General features: G+C 47.4%; 3 protein-coding genes across 4 annotated transcripts in view; 2 read left to right on the top strand and 1 right to left on the bottom strand.

Annotated features, from left to right (window-relative positions):
- The window catches only part of LOC126563803 (protein expanded), a 43386-nt gene extending 21889 nt beyond the window's left edge, over nt 1–21497 (top strand). Inside the window, exons 2-6 of the mRNA XM_050220547.1 lie at nt 8982–9115; nt 10730–10875; nt 16781–16860; nt 16946–20801; nt 20883–21497. Coding sequence (XP_050076504.1) covers nt 9024–9115; nt 10730–10875; nt 16781–16860; nt 16946–20801; nt 20883–21493 — 4785 coding nt within the window. The 5' untranslated portion in view covers nt 8982–9023 and the 3' untranslated portion in view covers nt 21494–21497. The remainder of the gene's footprint in view (nt 1–8981; nt 9116–10729; nt 10876–16780; nt 16861–16945; nt 20802–20882) is intronic.
- Nucleotides 1–25948, top strand: part of LOC126564702 (ATP-dependent RNA helicase me31b) — a 515322-nt gene that overhangs the window by 441829 nt on the left and 47545 nt on the right. The gene's annotated exons all lie outside the window — the stretch shown is intronic.
- LOC126564302 (neutral and basic amino acid transport protein rBAT-like) overlaps nt 23792–25948 on the bottom strand; it is a 535179-nt gene continuing 533022 nt past the window's right edge. The window contains exons 2-3 of the mRNA XM_050221304.1: nt 25273–25861; nt 23792–25197 (exon numbers count right to left, since the gene is read on the bottom strand). Coding sequence (XP_050077261.1) covers nt 23829–25197; nt 25273–25832 — 1929 coding nt within the window. The 5' untranslated portion in view covers nt 25833–25861 and the 3' untranslated portion in view covers nt 23792–23828. The remainder of the gene's footprint in view (nt 25198–25272; nt 25862–25948) is intronic.

Here is a 25948-nt window from a genome sequence, read left to right on the forward strand (position 1 = left end):
CCCCCCCCAACTTACACACCCTATGCGGACAAGTGCGCGTACGATTGAGTGTAAACTTCGAGAGTAAAGCGGCCACGATAGTTACTGCCCTGCGCACACACAACTAGACACACGGTTTTCGCATCGGAAGCAAAAAGGGGGGAGGAGGTTGTTAGATGTGTTTGGTTTGGGTTGAGCGGGAGAAAAAGAGAACGCGCAGGTATAGTACGGCGGCGCGTTTTAGGGGTTGCTGCCGGGTGCTGAGGCTGGAGGACAACCTCAAACAACAACATAAAAAAGAGAGGAGCAAAAAAAAAAAAAACGAGCAGAAAAATGAAGTGCGCGGGAGCGAATGATCACGCTCTGGAATGCGGCTGGCCTTCAAATGGCGCGTTTTGTTTGGTCGGCCCGGGGTCGGGCCGAGTCCGGACGGACGGTCCGGTTGTGTGCCGTTGCGGCCCAATATCATCGCCTTGAAGTTGTGTGCGTGGCTCAATGGTTGTGTGTGTGTGTGTATAGGTTGATGGTTTACTACGTTACCTGCAGCGCTCACGCCCGCTCTTATGAGAGCTCCGTTGATAATCCTCCCAAACATCAACAACAAAAATCCGGGGATAAAAGTATCGCAATCTTTTTTTTCCGGGTTATTAAGAAAGAACCTTTTTACATTTTGTAAAATCCATTTGCTTTCGATCGTCGCTCGCTCTCTCCCCGGTATGTCATGAGGGTCAGTACAGAAAGATATACAGAAAGTAACAAAAGGTTCGTCGCTTGATAACGAACAGTTTAAGTCTTTCGAATTTTGAATCTATTTAGACTCTCTCCCTCTCTTACTCTCTTTCTGCACCAGCATATTTGTTGGTCGAACTAGAATTGGTCGAAATTTGTGTAACATTAACAGCTTTTAGTGTTTTAAAAATCCTTCCCAAATTCATAGCTACGTCCACACAAACACACACACACCGGTACGGTAAGCCAAACTGACGAGGTACGTCAAAAGTTGCTTTCATGCTTATTATGGCTTGTATTTAAAGATCTTCCTCCGTTCGTTACACGATACGCACGGTTCCGTGCCGCTCCGCACCCCGGTTAGGAGAGGATTTTTTTCACATTCTTCCCTTTGGACGATCTTCGGGAATGGAATGCGTCGGACGACGACGACGTTGGCGATGATGATGATGATGCTACGTTTAATGTTTTGCTCGTTTGACGTGGAATTACTGTACGCGAGTGGAACTGCGTCCCTTGTGGACGCAGTTTTCGATAGTATTATTGTATCGTGCCGGATGATTGAAGCTGTTGTGTCCTTGTTGTGTGACAACGGGACGCTTTGAGCCGTACGCTTTTTTGAGATAAAATTTCTTAAATTCCAACCGCACCGGAGCGTATTGGTAATGTTTGCAAAACCACCAGTTGTAGCAAAAGGTTCGATAATTCTCGTTTCATTTTATTTGCCTCTGCAGCCACGCTTTTGGTTCGGTTATCAATTTCCAAGTAGCTGCTGTCATGATGCCGGCCACTTCCAATGATACAGCTAACCTCCAAACTTTCGGAATGGAATTCGCAACTTTCTGCTCAAGGCCATAAACAACGGCCACTGCAAACGGCAAAAAAAGGGAAGAGCAGTAGAAGTACACAGACACAAAAAATATTCAGAAAAATGAGCATCATCACGAGCATCATCAGAAGAAGGTGATGCTTCTTGCTGTTTGCCTCGCTGCAGATGGTGCCTGATGAACCCCTTTCGAGTGCGAGTGAGCAAGAAAGCGCAAAAGGGCAAGAAGCTATACAACCAGCGCCCTGAGGCCCATTCGCTGGGCCTTCCTTTTCGTTTTCTTTGCTTGCCTTTTTCTTTCGGCGTCCTCGCGTCCCGTCGTTCGGTTCCAATCGTACCGAAACAATCTATTCGACCGTTCTACACCTGGACATCGCTCGTTCCAGTGTGTTTTCTCCCGCGGGGCTCAAACGGGGGACGCATGAGAGGATAGGCGGCGGCGAGTTTCAAATTCTTTTCCTTCTCCACTTCACAATTCTACCATTTATCATCCCGGGGAGTGGAGTTTGCCCTCCGGAGAGCCGAACCGACCGATGCCTTCTTCCTCCCAATCTCACAGCCGTTCCGTTCCTCCTCCATCCAGTACGAATGGGCTAGATTTAATATTCAAGGATGCTTTTTTTTATCTTTTATTTTTGTGTTTGAGTGAATATTTCCATTTCCCTGCGGGTTGGCTGGCTGCTCCCGGACTTGGAGCTTTAACGTTAATCGTTCGTTGTCGCACCGTCCCGCGTATCGGCCTCGCTCCCCCGGGTGCGCTGGATTCTGAAGACTTTAATTATTGCTTCTGGTTTTTGTCTGGCCTCTTTCGATCGGGCGGATTATATCGGTGCGACGCGGCCGCAGAAATTACTGTCATTGAGCTCGGAGAAGGATTGAATTTCTAACGATTTCTCTTTGCAGCCAGTGGAGCGAACGCACGCAGATACTCCGAACAGGGACGAGAATTAGACGTTTTGGACGTTTGGGAATTTATGTATATTTCTCGTATTTATTGCCTCCCCTTTACCGCGTCGTAAGATCGGCGGGAAGCCGTTCAAAACCACATCATTACACTTCATATCGAGAAGGAAGAAAGAAGTAAAAAAAAAGAACTAAAACAGGCAAGAAAAAGCGCAATCTCCATGCCCTGCACGCTACACCCTTGAGGGATCGTGCAAGGATGGAATGGAAACACCGACATAGGGGTAAGGGTTGGGCAAGGGCGTATACCCTTTTGAAATCCTCTTCAAACACAACCGAGGGCACGCACCTGGCACACATCATCATCGTGGAAAGGGCACTGCCAGCATCGTTTTAAGCATCAGCATCAACCGGTACAGCTTTGGGATTGTTTGTTCTGTTTGTTGCTGGGCGATGAATCGAGGGATGAAATGAAGATGATTGGAAAACGCTTTGCGCGAACCCTCGATCTAGTGCCGGGAGAGTTTACCATCGAAACGAAGCATCTCGGGAAGAAGCTACATCTTTTCGCTGCTTGAATGCGACTCCGGAATGCTGGCCATCCAGCCAGCCCGCCATCCCCCTCCGGTGGAATTAGATATGGATCTGCTGAAAAGGCAGGCAACACGAAACGCACAAAACAAGGCATATGGCCAGTGTTTATAAGGTGCATAGTAGTACGGCTGGTACAGTCCTCGCATTCTATGTTGGCATGGACAAGGCGTGCTGGTGTTATTTATATTCGTTCAAAATAAAGCTTTTTTGTTCACAAATTTTGATTTATGAACTCAGCTTGATGTGCGCTTATTGTGTGCGTGTCCGCCTTCCTGGTGCGTTCCAATGTTGACACGGAAGTAATAGGAATAAGACACGAAAATGACCTTGCAACACCCACAAGATAAAATATGTTAAGAACACAGCTCTACCATTGGGGGGGTTTTTCGTGTCGTTTGCTATCTTCGACGTCATCAAAGCGATGGGAATTTTCACCACTATTGCTCGAGAAAAAAAAAGCCTCAAACTCAAATCATTCGCTTAATGATAGTTGAATTTGGTGCAGGAATTTTGTTTCTTCCAATTTGCCCGCTGGCAACCGGCCAACGGTTCGGAAAACGAATTAAGTCAATAGCTAGCCCATTTCGTGCGTCATCAGCAGACTAATCGATAGGCTGTTGTTGTTGATGTTTCGATGTTTTGGTAAGCCATTTCACCTACGTCACTAATGAGAGGAGTTTTGCGAAGAGGAATGTTTCTCAAAGAATTGCGAAACACTTGAAACAAACTTTTGCAAGGCAAAGAACGTGATACCATGTTGATAGTGTACAATACAAAATTCCTAGCTCGGCAAGAGCTTACCACGCGTTGTGTAAATAGCTTCACGAGTGCATACCCGACATATGCAACGCTGCTAGTCGCGGTGAGATAATGCAGAACTGTACAAGCGCAAAAAGCGCATATCCACATGCTCAACCAGTTGGACTCACCGCGTGGCTTCTTGTTTTGCCTGCTTTCGCACACTCTGGCTGCACCTCATCCTTGGATAATCGGCCACTTTAACAGGGGGGAGGGGGGGTGGGAAACATCGACGCACATGCACGCCCTGCACACAATACTATCTCGTTCGGGTGGGTAAATGTGTATTGTGCAGTAAACTAAATGGTGTATCCAAGTGAATCAATAGCCTTCTGCCTGCCTGCCGTTGGAATGTCTGACCCACCTTGGCACTAGCAGTAACATTTTCCAATTGCAATTTTTAAACACAGAAAGTAACAGTAAGATCAACGCACAGCGGTGCTTGCATAACTATTTCGCAGACTGATTAAATAGTGCACGGGTTTAGTGGGAGATAACAGGGGTATAAAAAAATTGCGTACAATAAAGCCACTGTTGCAAATTGTACCCCTCCGACGGAACGGAATGTGGCACCTCATGAATATATGATAAAGTCGTTTTTTTTCTTTCTTTCCCTGTTTTCTCGCATTCACCACCCTAACTTGGGGGAAGGTTACCCATCTTTGGATTATGTTATCGGTGTGTGACGTCTGCAATTCTCACCACACAGCAACACAATTGAATGAGAATGCAGAACCTGCCTTAGCAAGAGCCATTGTTATCGGCAGTTTTTATCTGCTGAAGACTGAATGCAATAATTATGTTTTTTTTAATCAGTTTTTTGTACTCCGTGTCGCCTAAGGTAAAATGCATATTTTCACGTACACAGGAAGGAATTGCAGTAAATTAAACGCGTTCTACGGCTGTCATTCAGACACAAAATAAAAGCTCTCGTGCAGTCGGTCCTGCCCAAATGGTCATGGTTTACGTGTGCAACAGAAGCAGCAGCAGCAGCCTCGTTGTTTACATGTCCACTTTGCTTCTTGCAAACGACATCAACAACAGCATCAGCAGCTTCTGTCTGTGTGTCCGAAACTTGAAAACTGGCCAGCGAATACAACTAAAACCTTTAATGTCCATACCACGCTGCGGACCTTCGTACAAGCGCGCACGTGTAATTACATTTGGCTACTGGAATTTGAAAATTATATTGTCTGTCCCTGTTTTGTGTAGCATCTCTCGTGCTGGCAGGCCCAGCCCTACCACCTGTGGGCCACCCGTTCTGTCCCCTTTCGTATCGGGCACCTTTCGTTGCGTACACGATAGCAGACGATCAACACGGAAGCTGGTACGAGACGAGAAGTACGTTAAACTATGAAGAGATGGGGTGGAAAGAGTGGAAGAAACCACACACACAAAAAAAAAACAGCACAAGCACAATTTCAATTCTTTGCTCATCTTCTCATACGTACAGAGGAGTTGTCCCTTCCGAAAACATTGGCGAGGTTCGCGTGTGGTTATAATCATTCAGCGACGCACGAGAAGATTACTCTTTTCGAGACAAGGCGGGAAAGAAAACACAATCAAAGATCAACAGTTGCACACATACACACACACACACAGATACGCGCATATTCCCAATTTCCTCTGGTAGGTTTCCCCCTGTTTTCCATTTCTTGCCCGAGGTCTCCACCGCAGCAAGACAGCGTATAACAGGTTGTTATTAGCATTAAGTCAATCGGCCGAATGTGGTTCCCTTCCAGTTCCTCCCCGTGTCCACACTTCACTACCTCTTCACCCCGTGGTTCCCGGACGCAAAAAAAAAGGAAAACCAAGGGACAAGCCTTTGAGGCCACGCATCTCATCGTGATCGTCGTCGACATCTTTCGGTGCTACCGAGCTACACGCTGCCGGGCCCCAAAAGGCTCCCCGGAACGTATGTGTACGCGCGCGCGCGCGCGCACGCTCGATTCATTTCTCTCTTTATCGCCTTCGGGCAGCGTTTCGAACACTTTTTCGAAGCCGGTTCGGAGGGACGAAAAACAAAACCTCCACTCCCCCCCCGTTCTATCACATGGGAGGAGGAGGTGAACGACGTTTTAAAGATGGCAAAAGGACAGTGGTATTCATTGGAAGCTGTATATGTATGTGTGTGTGTGTGTGCTTGAATGTTCTTTTCTCCTGTAAGCCTTCCAGCATCCAGGTTGGATGCTGTTTCGTTACGAGGCGAATTTGAAAGCCACCCCAAGCCACCACTGAGGCACAAGAAATTCGGCACGCCCGAACGCCTGAAGCCCTGTGCCTGTGTTATCCATCTCAGCAGTTTTAGTTTTCTTGCTTTTTTTGTGGGGTGAAGCTACATGTACGCGCCAAGAATGAGAAGCTGGTTTTTCTGGTTTCTTCTTTTTGGTTATCGACGAGGAGGACTTCTTGAGCTACAGCCTAGTGACCAAGAGGGAGGATGATAAACGTAAGAAGGGTGGAAAGTATTGTTTTGGCGATTCTGGAACCATCCTTGCTTGGAAGATCGAGCCATGTTTTCGATTCTTCTGGAGAGGCAAATGGTTTGGCCCGTTCATACTGTTTGTGTCTCAAGCGGGGTACTGCTTCAAGAGAGTTTCATTCACCTCGACAATAATATTTTTCTCACTAAACAATTGATAATCGTTTGATAGACATTTAAGATCTACATGTGAGTATCCTCGAATGTTCCCAATTTTCCATCCACAAACACATCCAGAACCTTTAAAGTTCATAGCGCTTGGATGCTCGGAGACTGACCGCTGATGCCAAATAACGTAATAAATTCCCCCTTTTGCCTTAATTTATTTACAATTGAATATGACGGTCCAGTGCCGTATTGTCCCCTTTTGCCTTAAGCTAACAAAAAAAAATCTTACACACACATTTTCTGCTCAGACTCCCGGTCACATTGATTTAAACGCGAGGGTAGCCCCAACCGCCCAAGACAGGAAGCCGTTTTGCCACAAAGGCGTTAAGCGCTTTTGTGCTTCCTGCTCGCACGCTTACTAAATCCCGTATTACGCGAACCCGGCGCGAAACACAAACGAACGATTTGTGCGACAGCATAAGTAAGAAGCGCCCGTCCGATTGGCGTACCGACCGCTGGAGGAACTGGCGCGTGTTTTCTCCCTTCGATGCTTCAACGGCAACATATGTGTGCCCAACAAAATCTGTTCGTGCAACGTCGCGAGACAGAATTATTTATTTTTATGGTGGAGTGAGGTTTTTTTTTGTGTGTGTGTGTGTGGTGCTTGTCTCCTTTGCCTCGTTTTGCTGATGTTGTTTTTGGTTTTGCGCGTCGCTGTTTTTGGCGCGGTTTGGAAACGAAAGCCAAGCGCTCGCGAATTGTGTAGGGGACGCTCGGGCTGTTCTCCTTTCTTGTGTAAAGTTGCGTTCGTCCGTCTGTTTTTCTTAAGCGTGTGTTTGTGTTTCGTTTGGGGGTTTTCCCCCCTTCATTCAGATTGTTCCGGTGGTGTGTGAGTGTTTTGGTGGTACCCTCGCCCTCTCACTGCCGCTTTTTCAACACCTCCCGGACACGATCCCGATGTGTCCCGATTCATCGCTTCGTCCTCTTGCGCTGTATAGCCATTTTTCTGCCAGACGAGATCATAGCGAGGCTTTCTCGCCGTTTGTTGGGATGGGGTGGCCCATTACTACCATCTCGATCGCCAGGCTTGTCCAGCCTTCGCCCTAACAGTCCCTGAACGCTGACGAAGAATGTTTCGAGCCTCGCGTTAAAATTGCGCTCGCGAGACGTTCGCGACTTCAGGGGCGGGAAAGAAAACACAGAGAGAAACGGGGACCCTGATCCACCGAACCGAACCGAAACCCAATAGCAGCAAGCAGCGAGGTACGGCCAAGGTACAGGACGATCATCACGATGGTGATGATGATGATGATGATGATGATGATGGAGAAAAAAGAGAAACGTCTGAACAAAACGGAACGAAACGGATCCACATTCCATCACCGGTTTTATAACCCGAAGGGATAAAATAAGTATATACACGACGAAGACGACGATGCTGCTGCGGCCGTTGATGATGGCGATAGAGTCGAACGAAACCCATTGCAAGAAGCTCGCGGGATTGAGACGTGGAGATGGGGCTTACGGGTTGTGTTATGTTTTGAATCCGCACGCCAGAGGTGCGCACGTTCGGATGCCTGGATTGAAACGACCGGGTCGCACATTTTCGGACAGTGGGCCACATACACCGTGCGGCAATGGTGAAGTGCCTTGCCATGCTTCGAACATTTAGATGGTTATGATCGTGGCTAGAGAGCGAATCGAGCAATAGAAGCGACGGTTTGGTGATGATCCGCCCTTTAAGGATCATCCAACAATCTTTTCCGCTTGGCTTTCGTTCTGTCGTTTTGGTTGGCCTCCAACCGCCGTCAACCAGCTGGCACACAATCCGCGGCAGGCTCTCACATTGTTGTTCTGTCGAGACTACATAATTTGTGAAGCTTTCCAGAATTTTTGAAACCTACAAATTCCTGGCATATGTCTGCTGGTGCAGCCATTAGCCTGAAATGGAAGCAGAAACACAGCAAAGCGAAGGATGGGTTAATACGGGTTAACGATGGTTTGGTTCTTTCTATTGGATGGTAGAAGGAACAATCACTTCAATCTGGCGCTGGAGCATTTAGAAACATACTTCTAAACATTCAAATAGATTAGAAATTCCTGACATTAAGTAAAGCATAAGACATGTGATAGTAAGCTGGTTCAACCAGATTATTTAGAAATAGAAAAGAATATTCTGCATAAGAACACACACACTCACCACGCTACGGAAGTTGTCAAGCTGTGAACGCATCCGTGATGGAAAAAATCACTAATGACAGCATTACGCTTAGGCACTCTTCTCTCAGAGAAAACACGCGAACCCAAACGGCAATCAATTTCAACGCACAACACTGTTGCATGCTGCAGCCGGTGCAACTTTGTGGCATTAGAAAGCATTTGAAGAAAAACGATTACAGTTCACCGATCGGCTTTACGATTTTCAGCATCCTGTTTCTGTGGTCCTATTTGAAGGAAAGAAAACCTAAGCTTCAACTTTACAGCACACGAAAGAAAACAGAAAACAAACGTCCCAAGCCAATACTAATTTGTGTTTTTTTTCTCCTCTTTCTTCACGCGCAGGAAATATTTCGTAAAGGTTACTGCAGATGGTAACGATGCAGCATGCGAGCTTTTTGTACCGTCAGCGCACCCTTAGAGGTTTGCGCACCACCTTCCCGACCTCTGCCTCCGGGTACCAGATTTTTAGCTTTAAAGTAAGTATCGCCAACTCAACGCTGGTGCAAGGATTGTAATCTAATATTAATTATCCATTTTTTCTTTGCTGGGAGCGTGAATAAGTTACTTAGAATTCTGCTTTTACGAGTCCGATCATACGCAATATTCTTACAATGTTGCTAGAGCAGTACAATGGAGAGGGTATATTGAGCAGTTGATGACTTTCCACGCGTCCGAAATGCTTCCGTGTGGAGCGCTTTACTGACCTTCAGCGAGGACTGAAGGGGTCGTGTGCTTACTGCGTCCCCAATAGCTAGAAACGATGAATGCTTCGGATGCTGCTGCTAATGTCTCTTGTGTTGATTTTGAGCCCTCCACGGCCATACTCTCGTGGGTTTGTGAAATTCGATCGGGTCTTTAAATTTAAAAAAAAAACCTTGCGTATACCTTACATGAGCAGGAATGCGGTCGTTGTTGTAATCTATTTTTAGATATATTTTTTTATTCACAGCTCACTCCTTATATGGGCTGCCGGTGTCCTCATAATCCGATTAAATTTCATGTCCACTTGAAAAGCATCAAAGAGTTTCTTCGCTGTCCGTCTCATTCTTGCATGGTATGAGAACAGCTTGTTCCTAATTTCCGTAATAGATTAAGCATTCGTACATCGCCATGACCTTGAAAAAGCGGCCCTAGTATGGGTGACTGGTTGGCGCCAGCAAGCTCAACACAAATTTGAAGCATTTAATTCGATCCTCTGATACCCATCGTACCGTAATTTGGAAATTCCTTTCCGTCGAAATTGATCTCCCAATGATCGGGTGACCTTTAATTCGGGTGGCGGTACGGGTGCCGACAAACGGAAAACCGGAAGGACCTCGATTCCTGGCTAGAGAAGAAACCTTAAAACATCACTCGTTTGGTGGATGCCATTTGCTTGTTTTTTTTTTACTACGGTATTCAACGTTATCCTAGCGTCGTGTTGCAGCTTTTCCCTCCAGCTACCGCTAATGATTCGCCCGATACTTTATAATCCGACCGACGAACGGAGATGATACAGAAACTAACTCGTTGGTTCACCCTTCTTGGATCTCGGATATATTTTACACCGAGGGAATCTCTAATCTGTGACCCGGACCGAGAGCATGGTGCGTCGTTTTGTGCGTCTGTCTGGCCTCTTTTTCCTGGCGCTCGGTTCGAGCATACCTCATTTCACCGTTGCGGGCGGGCGGCACTTGCACGACAGCGACGAACACAGCGACGCCCTGCTCTCGGTATAATCGAATCAATTAAAATTCCATCTCAATGACCCCATTACATTGACGATGACCATCATAAATCACCCACCTACCGTTTAGAGCAGATCCCCGAAATTATATGATTTCTCTCAAATCTAGTTCGAGTTTCGAGTTTGTATTCCTGTGGGGAAATGCACGTTAGCCCATTCCACACGTTTCGGTGGGTTTTGTGCGTGAACGTTATGGCGCCTTTCTACTTTTACCTTTCTGGCCAATTCACCGCAAACGCGTCCCACCGTTCTCGCTAACGGCAGCGAACCTAATCTATGTTCTACGTTCGATGTTATTTGATCGTTTATCGCTTCTTCACGTCTATTATTTTAATATTAATTTTCTTCTCTTGCTCGTTTTCAGATTATTGGGAACGCCGCAGCCACGCACACTCTACTTCCTAGTCGAAGCAAAAAGTCGCGTACGCGAAGTATACGCACAAACATGCCATCACTTCTCGAAGCAAGGCATGCTGGACACGGAGCTGTTTGGGCTGGCCGTACTAATAGGTAAGTTGGGCGAGCGGGATTGACTGGAGCACACTACCAGCACCACCCATACACGTCAGAAAAAGGGAGGTCCAAGAGCGTCCCAACGATAATTAATCGTTTCTCAAAGCGAACATTCAAAGACCACGGGACCCAGAATTGGCCTGGCATACACGGGAAGAAATGAAGGCTAATAGAAAGAAATCGACCCCGTCTCTCTCTCTCTCGCTCTCTCTCCTTTTCGTGTCGTATCCTGGTCGATCGCTGTTGGGGAGGCAACTCAACGCTAGGGTGACGAGCGTTTGTAATCGAGGAAAGAGAAAAAAGTAGGGTGCAAGGTGCTATTTTTTCTCTTTTGGGGGTGACCACAGGAACACATTCCATGCCAACACTATCGTTTCTCATCACCCCATCAACCCACATTCCGATGACGATGATGATGGCGACGGCGGCGACGATCTCCTCGGGCAGTTTACGATATTTGAAAAGAGGCTGGCATTCTGCGAGAGGCAAGTCCCGATTGAAGCCATTGTTTTGGCCTATTGTGGTTAGGCATACCCTGCACCCATCTCGGACACATCGATTCATCCACCCTACGGTACAATGGTGCCGATCGATTCCTTCGATCGTTCGTTGACGTTTTCGCTGCGCCTTTCGATGCTGCAAAGTCATAAAATTTGATATCGCTCGCTGCCATTAATTAAAAATCTCAAAAGAAAGCAGTTTGAGATGATGTGGAAGGCAAGGGTTTGCAGGTGAACCTCAGCCAACCTTGCATACAACAATATGTGTGTGTGTGTGTGTGTGAAAGAATCATTCGGTAAAGTGTGCATGCAGAAGAGTTTTCCTTCAGAAGATTCAAATGAAAAGCTTAATTATAAAAGCATTCTTTACGAAAGGAGATTTTATCGAACTTTTAATGTCTTATAGTTAATGTTTTGGATGAAAGTGTGGAATAAACTTCAAATGGCTGTTTCACGTGATGTAGGAACAACATCATTTGTCAACCAATGCATGCTCTAAAGACACTGAAGAAGCGAAAAATCCATCATTTATACAACCCGCCAGGGAGATTCTCTCACGTGATGGTTATAGAACTTTCCGCATAGGGATAATGTTAGGGCCTAGGTGATCGTAACAGGGAGAAGAACGGAGAAGATACACCTCTTGAAGAAGGGAAAACAAAGAATAACAATAAAACTGATTGAGCTTGGCATGAAAATGCGCACATACACACACACACACCAGGGCTACGAACACGTTCGCCTTAGAGAAACCGGCGATCGGGCTACCTGAATTACTGAAACACGCGTCTTATGTCTTTCTGAAGCCTACTAAAATGAAATTCCTCATGCCTTGTTTTTCTCTGCCTGTCTCGTCCAGCCTCTTTCTCTGTATCTCTCTTTCACGCGCACACAGACACACAACGTGCGAGATATCTTCTTCTTCTTTTCTCCATTTCCACAAGATCACTCCTTCGATCGTTCTTCCTTTCGTCTCTTCTCGCGTGATCGCGCGCGCGTTTTTTTTGCTTCTTTCTACCTTCTTCCTGTTCCCTACCAAACCCATACCACGCGTTAACTGAAGGGACTGGATGGAAACGACTCGATCGTACAAAGCACGGGGCGACGATTCCCGCCGAAACACCACCAGCAACAACAGGGCGACGCCAAAAAGAAAATCCTCTCCCCTCCACCCTAACCGCTAATGCGCACCAGGCCCCGGTCCTTACCAGCGCACGATGCTAGATGCTCCCAACCACGAATGCCCGCATTCGCGATTCAATTCCCTTTTTTTTTCCTATCCAACCGTCGCACGATACCAGCAAAACCCCAAACTCACCCACCGTTCGCGCAGCATCAGTCGCTCGAGATGCTATACATCGTTATCTGCATACCTTTGGAGTGTGGTAGGGGGGGGTCGAATACAAAAATGCTTTTCCATGTGTATTTGTGTGTATCGTGCGCAGCAACGTCGTAATATTCCTTTTACCAAAGCGGCTTCCCCCCTTTTTCTTCACCTTTTCGTTTCACCTTCCTGCTACGGCAGCTAATGTCCGTGGACAGGTTTGCCGTCCGCGCGACGGTGAAGACGACGACAACGACCAAGAGGCGATGGTGTGCGCAGCATCACTGCCAATGGACGAGCCCGTTTTCTCTTTCGTGCTCACTAAGCGATCATGGCGTACCGTAAACCGGCGGTGTGTTCCTTCAGCGTTCGCCTTCTGTCCGTGCGTTCAAGTCTCCTCTCGATCTCGATTTTTCAAAACCCTCTGTCTCTTTTGGCTCTTGGATCCATGCTGTTTAACCCTCCGCGTGTTTGGTTCAGGTCGTCCCGGTTCTTCGTGTGTTTGTGTCGTTTATTTATGTTTTTTTTTTTTTGCTTCAGTGCTTTTTTTACCAAGCAGCTTTTTATGCTCCTTTTCGATGCTGTGTGCTTCATTTTACCGTCTTCAGGTGAATTTTATTATATGTTTCCGCACAAAAACTTCTTCCTTCGAAAGGGAGATCCTTGATTCTGCACGTAGTGTGTGGGGGAAAACGAACACTATAGACCGTTTCGTTTGCAATTCCATTAAAATTCTCAAACTCTTCTTCCTTTCGCGCAAATTTAGGGTTTTAGTGATGTAAAAAAAAGTTATTTGAAGCCGGTATACCCATCCTGCACCATGAAGTAATTTGCTGTGCAAGCACAGTTCTGCGAAGCTCACATAAACATGTTTTGGTTCGCAACATCCGTCACCCCGTGCGTACATTACCCGCCATATAGCGATGGTGTCAGATTTTTGGGATATTTATGGTTACTCATAAAAATGCTTTCAAAAGTCAATTTTTAATCACCAACATTCCAAGTACTATTAAAGTTGAACAAACGAGCTGCATGCGGCTGTGAAGCGAGCGAGAGATAGCAATGAAATAGCAAATTGAAAAATTAATCAACCTTTTCGTTCCTGTCCTGTCCACGATACATCACACATTGCCTTCGCCGTGGTTGTCGTTTTTATATCTTCGGCTTTTGTGTTCTGGGCAGTAAATGCGCGAATGCCAAATAAAATTCTGAAGAAAGCAAATCAACGACAACAGCAGCAAGAAACACTTCACCACTCCCGAACATACACCATCATCATGCACGATTGATAGTGGAGGCATCCCCAAGAGGGCGTCCCCGCTGATTTCTCGTTTTGTGCAAGCCAAGCGCGCAGTTGAGGGAATTGAAAATGTGATTTACATAATCGATTTGTATTTGTCATCATCAATTTTGCTTTTGGACATTGATTTTTTCATTCTTTGGAGTTGTGTGTTTCTGTTTATTTTTTTACTTGCAAACGTTCGTCGCTCATTGCTGATGTCTTTTGAATGATGGCAAGCAAGCCAAGCAGTCCGTTCCAAGGAAAGTTATCTAGCGGAGGGAATTATGCGAAGAGGAAAATTTGATGACAAACAACACATGAAAAATTGAAATGATGAACTCGTGAAATGATTCTCGAACTAGCATAAAGAAGGAAAATGTATATTTTTTATCATCAAATTTTAAATTCATTGTAAAGAGGTACACACTGGATAGCTTTACGCAGTTTCCTTAACCTCAACATTAAACGATGATGACGTAAAGCTTTTAAAACACCAACAAACCATGACACTACTAGGTCAGGTCAACTAAATAACAATCCTCGCACACAGCCATATCAGCATCAACAGTCCGTCCGCTCTTACGCAATGAGTCTCTCAAAAATGTCACCGAAACGCAGAGACTACGGTTCATAGTTTAACACCTTTCTTTCCTTTGCGGGATATTTTTAGTCACCAAAGAGCTATATTTCTGTCCAGCAGAATGTGGTTCAGTCTGGTTTTTGAAGTGGGGTCGTTTTTTTTACCAAACTTGTTGTTCGAGTAGATCGAGTGGAAGCGCCCGACGCGCCTCACACGTGAGCCGAAAGTTCAACTCACAGGCAAAATGGCTGCCACATGCTGCACTTGGGCAACCGGCGTGGAAGGGTGAGTAGCGATCGCGTTTGGGGAGGGGGGAGGCTCTCCTCTCTTTCGCGCCTCGTCCGTATGGTGTACGCCGTTCATTGCGGCCGGCAGAAATCCGTAGCCCATAAACGCCCGCCGAGCAGCCTCTTTCTCGAAAGAGAGTCGATCAAAGTCGCGTAGCTTTCGCGGGTACGATCAATGATCTTCTGCAGGAAGGGTACGAAAAGGTACGCTGGTGAAGGAGAACTCCACCGTGTGGAAGCTCTTTACTTTCTGCGGCATGCGGTATCCGTTTGCCACACTCGCAACCACCCCGAAACCCTTCACTTCAGCTTTCGATTCATTCGCATCGCGCTCCGATCGCATAACCCTCCCCTTCCACCGAGGCACCACGTTTAGCGGCGACCACGACGACAACTAGCAAATCGTGGCGACGAAGCAAGGCATTGAAGAGGAGGGAAAACTGGAATTTCCTCCCAACACTACGCTCGCACCCTCGCCCGGACCCGGTTCGCGCTTCCTCGCAAAGTGTCGCATTCCCGCATTCTCCCCAGCGTTGTGGCATTCATTCAACGAGCCGGTTGATCCGAATTCCAGCGTATTCCTCATCTCGCGCTATGCGCCCAACCCAACAATACGAAAAGACGGGCAACACTCCTCCCCCCTCCTCCACCCTTTCCCCAATGGGGTTTCGTTCGGAATTCATTCCGATGAACCGATTCGATTCGATTCAAAACTCGATCCCAGTGAGTGAGTGTGTGCGTTCCACGAACTCTAAATGGCATCCGGACAGCTGTGGCTTTGCTGTGTGCGTCCATCGATCGATCGTATGCCTTTTTTGCCATGCCATGCCATACAACCTGATCGAACGAATACTGGGTCCCGAAGTCTACAGGGCTTTTATTTATCCAACTTTTATTTTGGCCGCTTTCGATTTGGGATGACTTTTTTTTTAAAGCGATCTCAATGAGCGGTTATCACATCGTTGTGGAGTGGCTTTTTAAACTGACACTCCAAAAAAGAGATTATTCGAATGAGTTTCACATTGGCTGTGTTAAAAATAGCTTTTACTCGATAAATCATTTACGAATTTTGTCCATGGATAGTCATGGTAGAACAAATCAAATAAACAACAATATTTACTTGTTTTCTCATTTGAGGTAAAGCAACGAAAACAGTCGAAGAAAATCAAACTCATTACTTCAGAATAATCAAGAGTAAAACATCTCTTGCTTTCTCGTTACCTCCTCGGCAAACAAGGAGTGAAAAGTGACTTAACAGGGTTGTCGTTCCGGAGCCACAGCCAGCCCGCATTTCGTTGTGATCATCGACCATAACTACAACGGGCCCTTCAGCCATTGCATACTTGAATCGATGGAATTCGTTCTCTCATCTTCGATCGATGACTTCATCGGATCATTCAAGGTGTCTGTCTCGCTTTAACGCTTTCCTTCTCACTCACGTTCTCTTTTCCACCATGCACTTGACCCTTCAGTAGTGTCTGGAACTGGACATAACAAGACCGACCATATGGCATGCGTCACAGGCCTGCACAATCATTCACAGTGCACAGGGGGATATGGTTGGCGCCGATAATACGACGCCATATGTGTATGCGCATTCGGTGACAATTAGGTGCATTGTTGCAATTGTTGCACCGCCGAAGCACATTACACATGTCGAAGATTAAATGAAGCTCCATTAGCTTCAAGTTCCCGGAAACTCAACAGTGTAGCTCCATCTTACAGATGATGAAAATAATTAGCGGTTGAGAAACCTTGAAATACCACCGCAAGTCATTTGCTTCCCTACAAAAGGACCGAACATGGAGCTGTTTGCGATTGTGTGCCTTTTTAGGTGGTTGCCTCCGTGCATGTAAATAAATCCTCCGCATGATCTAATACAAAATGAGCCTTAATCTTTACATGTTGCCTTTTCATATCTCCCAACAGATGGCGAGTACCTGTTCGCCGATCCCGAGAGCAAACTGTCCAAGTACGGACCAAAAAGCTGGCGTTCCTCGCACACTCATGTAAGTACCATGCAGTTGCTGCGGTTCTATATTACCAACTTCCGATACTCATTGAAGTGTTTCCTTTTCCCCGAAACAAACGCAGGGCCTGGACGCCAACGGGAAACCTCTCCTGGAGCTACACTTTCGCGTGCAGTTCTACATCGAGAGTCCGCTCATGCTGCGAGATGAAGTCTCTCGGCACAACTACTATCTGCAGCTGAAGTACAACGCGGTCAACCGGGACCTGCCAAAGGAGTGCTCCGAGCAGAGTTTGCTGCTGCTCGGTGGACTTTCCTTACAAGCGGATCTCGGTGACATCGTGCCAGAAGATGCCGGAACATCCCTACCCGCCACACCATCGGTGACCACGGCTTCCACATCCATTGCCACGGTACCCGGTACCTCAACCACCAGCAGCGGGCCGAACGTGGGTGTTGTTAACGTGGCCACGATCAACGCTGGAAGTATTACTGGAAACAGTGGTGGTAGTAGCAGCACAAGCAGTAGCAGTAATAGTAGTACCACCAGCAAAAGCAGTGCCACTAGCAGCAACTCCAGCACTACGTCCGCCTCTTCTCCCAATCCGTCAGGTGGGTCTTCATCAGCATCGTCCACGTCAACGGCACCATCATCATCCACTACTGCTGCCGGTTCGCTGTTGAGTACTTCTGCCATTGGACAATGTTCCACAACGAATGAGGTCGGAAGTAATGTGGGCAGCGCGAATACTGGTGGAAGTGTCTCTCCCTCGGTGGAATATTTCCGCCCGGACGAATACCTCAACCCGGCACTTCGATCAGCTTGGGGCGTCTCCGCTGTCACCACGTGCCACCGCGAGAACCGTGGGCTTTCGCGGGCCGATGCCGAAACGCACTACATTCGCGAGGCGTGCAACCTTAACGAAGCCATCAACGCACACATCTTCCGGATGAAGCAGTCCAAGAACGAAACGGGTCTCGGTACGGTCACGCTGAGCATCTACGCGAAAGGAATCAGGATTGCGACGGATGGAAGCTCAACAGCGACCACCTTCCACTGGCCGCACATCGGCAAGCTTAGTTTCGATCGGAAAAAGTTCGAAATCCGGTCGGGTGACAGTAAAATAACGCTCTACTCTACCAACGATGATAAAAACAAGATGATCCTAGCGCTTTGTCGCGAGACACATCAGTTCTCGATGAAGATCGCTCCGCGACTAACTGAAGCGATTAAGCGGGAGGAGGAGGAGAGCAGCTGTATCCACGGCTATCCGTATTTGTACTCGCGTGCCTTGAACCTACCGTACAAGAGTAAAAGCGATCAACGCATCTCGGTGATCTCGAGTACGAGCTCCAATACCACCTCGGGCATCGTGAGTGACCGTGTACACTCGGAGGACGAATTAGAGATCATGATCAACACACCGCCGACGGCTACACTTGCTGCGCCTTCTACGGAAAGTCTCGCCCTGGCACATCTCCTCGACTGTCCGAGCGTGTCGCGTCAGACGTCTTCGGTTGGACAGGTGTCGTTGAAGGATCTGGAAGGTACCTTTGCGACACTTTCGGTCAGTCGAACAGCTAATCAACATGCTTCCAATTCGATCATCACGAGCAACAGCAACAGCAACAGTGCGAGCAGTGACAACGGTAGCGTAGAAGGAAAACCGGAACGGCCCGGCAAGGATTGCGATTCGTCACCTTCCTCGCAGCATAACATCGGCTCGCAGTGTTCATCGACCTGCAGCACGGTAGTAGTGGCCACAGATTGTTTAAGTCTGCCACAAAGCTCTACCGCAACGAGCACAACCACGATCAGCAATGGTGGTGGTGCAGGAACTATGGTTCAAACGACCATTAGTCCCGATCGCCGGCAGACATCCACCTGTAGCAGCTTGATGTTGGGATTTAGTCACACGGCACAGAACAGTACGCTGAGTGTCGCTACCAGCACCTGTCTGGATCATGACATCAACGAGGAGGAGGAGGAAACCCACTCGGGTGTTTACACGATTGCGCATGTTCCTCCAACCGAAACGAGCGGTGTGTACACAATGAACAGCAGCGAACTTACCGGACAGTCGTCAGAGATTGCAGAGTCAGAGTCACACGAAAGTTCACACTACGGTAGCTTCCAACCGTGTCGTAGCGAGATGGCGGATCCGCTGGAACCGGTCGATTCTGTCGATGGTGATTACCACCGACCACGGCTTGACAGTGGACTCAACAGCGAGTTCCGGATGCGTTCAGATTCGAACGTTAGTGCGGCAGGTTCGTTCCGAGGTGACGGCAGCGATCCGACAGACAACAAGCATTCACTGCTGAGTGCCGAGGAGTTGACCGATTTGATCGTGGGTCGCGGAACGTATCCTTCGCGCAAAACCGTCAGCCATACGCTCGATTCCGACTGTGACTATGTGACGTTGCCCCTTCCTCTCGAGGGAGAAAGTTACCTGCAGGGCAGCGAGGACACAGCTCCCACCGAGGACGAGTACGACGATGAAGTGCTACCACCGGCCCCTCCCAAGCGCATCGACAGCAATATGGCCTCGACAGCCATCCCAACACGACCATCCCAACTACTACAGCAGGTTGATCAGACCGGTGGAGCGCCTCCACCACCTCCACCGTACAATGCGCATCACGAAACGACTGGCCTGCGTGGGCCAGACATTCGGGCACACACCGTACCGGATCCGGAAGCACCGGCGATCCCATTACGTGACCCACCTCCTTATCCACAGAAACCGGTAGCAATGCGCAAAAGTCCGGTAATGCCACCGAACCTGCCCGTTGGGCCCGTCCTAACAACCGCTCCAGTATCGGAGGAAGTACCGGCAAGGTTCATCACTACTCGGCCACAGATCAACATTCTCAAAGCGCACGCCAGCGTCGTTGGGGAGACTCCGAAGCCCAGCTTTGCCGCACCAACCGTCAATAATATCGGCAATCTCTCGCAGGCAACACCACCTCCTCCTCCGCCCCCGGTACCATCGAGCGCGGTCGGCATTCCAGCGTACAATTTGCATCCTAATCACAAAGCCATAACCTCGCCACCACCACCGTACCCGGAGATGCCGAAACCGCCGCAACATCGCACTACCGCTTGCGTGCTCCTGCCCGTCATCAAGCCCCGCCAGTATCATCCACCTCCCCCACCGACAATGCCAAGACAACCGCCACCTCCTCCACCACCACATTCGCTGGCAACTGTGTACACGAGCCAATTAGCTCGCTCGCAGATCGAACTGTACCAGCAACAATTGTACAGTGACGTGGACTACGTGATCTACCCAATCCAGGATCCGTCGATCAGCCAGCAGGAGTATTTAGACGCGAAACAGGGTTCCATTCTTGCGGCCATGGCACAGAGCCCACCACCACCGCCCTACCTCGCTTATCACACCGTACGGGCGCACAACCGTAGCTGGGATGCGTGCAAAAACCATGCCATTTACCGCAGTACACCCTACCTGTCGATGGCGCTTTCATCCAACTCACGGTACGCCTCAACACAGAACCTCTCCGATACGTACGTCCAACTGCCGGGTGCCTACTCACCGCTGTACAGTCCATCGGTGGCAAGCCTCTGCTCCTCTTACGAGCCTCCGCCACCACCTCCGCTACGTCCACGACCTCCGATGGTGTCTTCCAAGGTGTCCACTTCCACAATGCAATCGCACGGAGTCGGTGCTGGGCATATGTCGATGGCTTCTTCCGGTCCAACACCGGCCCTCTTTGCCCGATCCCGTTCGGATGATAACATCCTAAACTCGGTCGAAAATACTCCGAAAATTCGACGCCATCCTCCACCACCTCCTCCACCGCCATACGAAAGCAAAAAAGCCATCCGTAAGCCACCGCTACCACTTCCGACACCACCACCACCGATGGAGAAGCTTATCCAGAAACCTCCGGTTGCCATCCCATTACCAGCACATCAACCACCGATATCGTTCAATCCAGAACGACCTCCGGAAGGTAAGTTGTGATGCACTAAATACACCAAGAAATGAGAATAGATTTTGAAAACACAATATCTTTTCACTCTATTTTTTATAGTGCCAGCCAAACCGACGCCACCGAAACCAAGTGGTCCCAGCGCAAAGCTGCAAGCTCAAATTAAAAAACAGTATCCGGACTTTGACATGAGTACCGTGGCTTCGATCGCGGACCAGTCTGCCAATGATCACACCTCGATCGACATCAAAACGCTGCGAGAAAAGAGTAAAAATCTCGATCTTCCGCTCATTTCTGCTCTCATGCACGATCGCTCGTTGCTAAGACAGACGCGTGCTTTCGTCATGCCGAAGCACCCGAAATCGAACGGTTCGAATGGTTTACAGAAGGGTGGCGTAGGAGGTACCGGAACCGTACCAGGAACGCCTACGATCAATGGAGATTCTCCGAACAGCAATGGTGGATCACCGCCGGGTAACAATCCATCACCCAAATCGAAGTATCCCGTGTCTGGACTGTCTACCACGCAGTTGGCTAAGCCCCGCAAAACTTCGGCCAGCCATCGACATCCAAATGACAAGCTACCGCCACTGCCTGGTCAAACCGGCCCCGGACAAACGGGCCCAACGGCAGAGGGTAATAACTATGTTATGGATCCGACACCAACGCCTATCAAGCAGAAAAGCTTCAGCTCCTCCCAACCCAGTGCCTGATGAGGAGTAGAAAGCAGTCGAAGGACATTTTTTCCCACCGAAAACCATCTTCTTCGCGCCCAACTTCTCCTAATATTACCCCATCTTCTGCAGCAAACCTTCCGCCGTGTCAGATGCAGTATTGGTAGTATATTTATTTGTTCGCCATCACTAATTACCAACCACCGACTACCGTGGAAGCAAAATGTCACTTCTCACTATATTGAGAAGTGCCTGTTCACTATAATGAGAAGCAAGATTTTGTTCCTAGCTCACCTACGTAACGTGGATGGTATTAAGCCCCGATCCAGTTTCGAATTTCTGCATTAGAAAAGACGCGAACAACGCAAGACATATTAATGGGGAAGAAAAAGGTTAGGAAGAAAAAATAAACACAAAACCGAGAATGCGAAACAAAAACAAACTTGTATGCTCTGGTGACCATGAATGGTGTAACATTTGGAAAATTACTCAGGATTATTAATCTCGTTTTCTTCGTTTAGTTTATTCGCATGTGAGAGTGTGTACGCGGAAGAATGGAAACACGTCCGTTTCGCACTTTGTTTTTATAAAACTTTTAACGGTAGTATTTTAACTATGTGTACTGTAAATAGTGATACAGCGAAGATGCTGTATTACGAACCTCTAGTTACGATATTGGACCGACACAACCTTGTAACCAGATAGAAAAGTATAAGATGAAACACTGTTCTGTGTGTGGGTGTGTGCAGCACTGGTTTTAAATTTAGTTAGACAGGTGCCAAGGTTCGGATCGAACGGAATACGTTGCCAGGAAAATGGAATAATATCCAAATAATGTTATTACATACACGATCGACAGAGGTTACAGTGAAACTAGGAAAGCGCATTAGCAAAACGGCAGTCTCTTAAGAACTAACTTTTACGGAGAACAAGACTAATTTAGAGCCTAGAGAAAAGCGGACTGATCTTGCTATCTATTGGATGTAAAAAGAAAGGAAAAATGAATCGTAAAACCGTGATCAAAAAGCAGAAAAATAAGAAATTGAAATTGCAGTAAAGTATTAATATATTCATCCACATTTTCGAACGAGTTTTCGTTTACAATAATGATATAAAGATTTTGATTAAAACAAAATTATTTAAATTTATCCATTTCTCATTATTTTTTCGCTTGTTTTGTTGAAAAATTAGCTAATTAGCTATCAATACACTTTGGCATTCGTTTATTGAAGCAAAAACAAAAAAAAATTAAAAGAGAATACAATTGCTGTTATCTTACGCATTAGACATTTAGGACTCGCTTTATGTTTTGCTCAAACACGGCAACGTAGGTTTGCCTTTTCTTGTTAAAAAAAGCAGTTTGATTAAAATTGGAAAGCAAAGTATAAAAATAGGTTTGAAAAAAAAATATTGGTTTTGATTTGAAACCGTGGTAACACATAACAATCGAAAACGATTCCGGACGAAAACCGTCAATTGCACAAGAAACAGTCGAGAAGATATGGTACGGTTCGATCGTAAAAACTGTTAAGTGACTTAGTGGTACTACTGGTAGGTTTTAATAGCAATTTAATCGTGGTTGCTGTTTCCGTACGCCTACGGAAACAGGACCCTTGTAGAATTGGGAACGACATCCCACCACCCCACGGGAGGTGCAGGTTTAGGTTTAAGCAAAGCAAACGGGCAACTCTCTCTCTTACCGGTTCGGTTAGCTTCTTCATCCATTCCTAAAAGGCAGGTTTGTTAGATAGGGCGTTAGATAGTAATTGCGAACCGGCTTGAACACCAATTCTGAAAGAACGACGTTCGGATACTGAGATTGAGGATCGAGAAATGTACATCATGCGACACCATACGCATAACATTCTCCACCGACATTTCTTCGTTCGTGGTGTTGCAGAGCAGGCTATCGTGTTTTTTTTAATTGTCAAACTATTCGTTTGTTTTTTATTAACAAACATCCATTTATAATATTAATTATTAATAATATTTTTATGTTTAGATAGGCAACCAGCAAATGAAAATAAAATCTAGAGATCTAATGAAACAATACAATTCAACATGGGCGTACACTCGTTTGTCATTGCTTTTACTATCAGTTCCCGGGTATATGATGATGACATAGGAACGACACACTTTACTACGGGACACATGGGAAAGGTGGGTAGGTGGGACTTTCGGTTACTTTTAAACCATGTATAACATCCAAGGGACAAAGAAGCAGCTCGTTTCGCAGTCGTGACGGATCGATACAGAGCAGCGGAGGGATCTGGAAACCAAAAACGCCAGCCTTAGTTTACCACTCGAGTTGTGTCTACATTTTAACTACAGTCTTACCATTAAAGGTTCAATTTTCTGTTTTCTGTTGGCAACTTTATTTGTGTAACTTTACCACTATCGTCTCCAGTGGGTTTATCTCGAACCGATCAAAGTAGACGCGCTCGTGCTTGAGGGACGATCCGGCAACAATTTCTCCACTGTAAAACATGGCCGTTAAATCGAGCGACACACGCTTCTGACCGAGGTTGGCAATCGTAGCAAAAGAGTTTCGTCGTGGGTACCATCGTTGAATGACCAGGATCTCATTCTGGTTCGACTTGACGTCCGTGTTGGGTAGCGTCTGTTCCTCCTTGACAACCGCGTTCAGATAGATCGAGGGTGATCGTTTGCGAAGTGCGACTGCTTCAATCACATAATCCAAATGATGGAGAGAAGCGGAAGCACTACGTGGCAACCACGGTAACGAACCACGACTGGTAAACTGGTTCTGTGTACTATCCCAAACCATCGCTGCTAGATGATGCAGATGTTGCGTGTCTACATGCTCGCCCTTTGGATCATTCGCTTCCTCAAGCGAAATTTCATCGCCGTAAAAGATGCTGGGTGTACCGGGAAGTGTAAGTTCCATCAATGTTGCCGCAAGGGTCGCATTAGGACTGAGACCTGACGTGAGTCTACGTTCCGTAACGCTACCAAGACTCCAGTGTATCCACGGATGATCGACTCCACGCAGCAGGCGACCTTGAATGGCATCCTGCACGGTGGATGCAATCCCATCCGTCCCATTGCTTACATCCAGATACACATCGACCAGATCCACCTGGGACAGCACATCGCGCACTATACGCTCCGGGAGCTGTTGTACGAACTTCTGCCCTACCATCAGTATGCGATCGGGGCCAAGCAGATACTTCCACTCCTTTACGTTCTCTACCAACAGTGGATCTTCGGCAAAGTGTTCCAGACCCTTGACGTAGAACCCATCCACACCGGTGCGCGTTAACCAGAAGCGGAGCACATCGGAGATTACCGTACTGTCGCCCTTGGATGCTACCGAGCGAGATAACCGTAAGAACTCGCTCGTAATCATATCACCATCGGTACGATTCGGTAAACGATCGACATCGATCGTCGGTGGACTGAGATGCTCTAGAAAAGGATGTATCGGAAGATCCAACACAAGCGAGATGTTACGTTCATGCAAGGTGGCCGCTAGCTTCTGTATATCTTCCACCTTTCCAAGCACTTCGTCCACGTCCAACAGTGAGGTAACCTCCTGAAAGTGATCCGGATAGTGTTTCGAGGGAAAGATAGAGTTTAAGCGAACCGCTCCAATGCCCAGGGTTTTGAAGTACTCCGCCCGTCCGATCAGACCGCGAATATCACCAAGTCCGTCGTCGTTTGTGTCCTGAAAACTGGCGGGAAAAACTTCGTAGAACACCGAACCTTTGTACCATGTCGCACTGCAATGGAGGATTTAAACAAGAAATTAATTTACAATGTCATGTCCAGGGTCTAATTCGTCAAGGCACACTTACGGTGGATTGCAGGACTTGGGCAAGGTAGCGATCATGGCAACTACAATTCCAACCATCGCAACGATAAGCGCAAGAAACGCAAAGAATGTACACTTTCGTATTAGGGGCCAGTTCCAGTGCACAAAGCCGGGCATATCTTTCGTGACAGCAATTCCCAAACTCGCTGCATGATGCATTGAACCATCTTGACTTGCCTTTACGACGTCACTCTTCTTGCGCAGATGCTGATAGCTATTATGGCTGAACAGATTTCCAGCACCAGCGCCAACCGGTGCAACCATTCCTATACCCGAACTTCCGGAGGAACTGCTCGTTTCCGCGGCCTGATCATCGTCTCCAGCCACCGAGTCTCGGACATGGTTGTCCGTCGCGTTGCCCATGCTTGGCGTTAGTGGGTGCGAAAAATCCAACGGTGGGCTTGGTGTCTCCGGGAGCAGCAAACACGTCGATGCGTCCTCCTCCGGCAGAAACGTCGACACCGAGGGTGAGGTTGTTAACGACTCCGGTAGCAGATCCGCCCCGAGTAGGGTAGGATCGGTTGATATTTGAAGGTGATTCATTTTTCTTCCCTTATTGTCCCACTAGTACTCTCACACGCTTGTTAGTATTTGGCGATACGTAATAATTCCTCCTCGCACTACACGACGAAAGTGAGGAAAGTATTTTTTTTTGTTCG

Source organism: Anopheles maculipalpis, chromosome 3RL (assembly GCF_943734695.1).
Source record: "Anopheles maculipalpis chromosome 3RL, idAnoMacuDA_375_x, whole genome shotgun sequence".
In the NCBI taxonomy this organism is placed as follows: domain Eukaryota; kingdom Metazoa; phylum Arthropoda; class Insecta; order Diptera; family Culicidae; genus Anopheles; species Anopheles maculipalpis.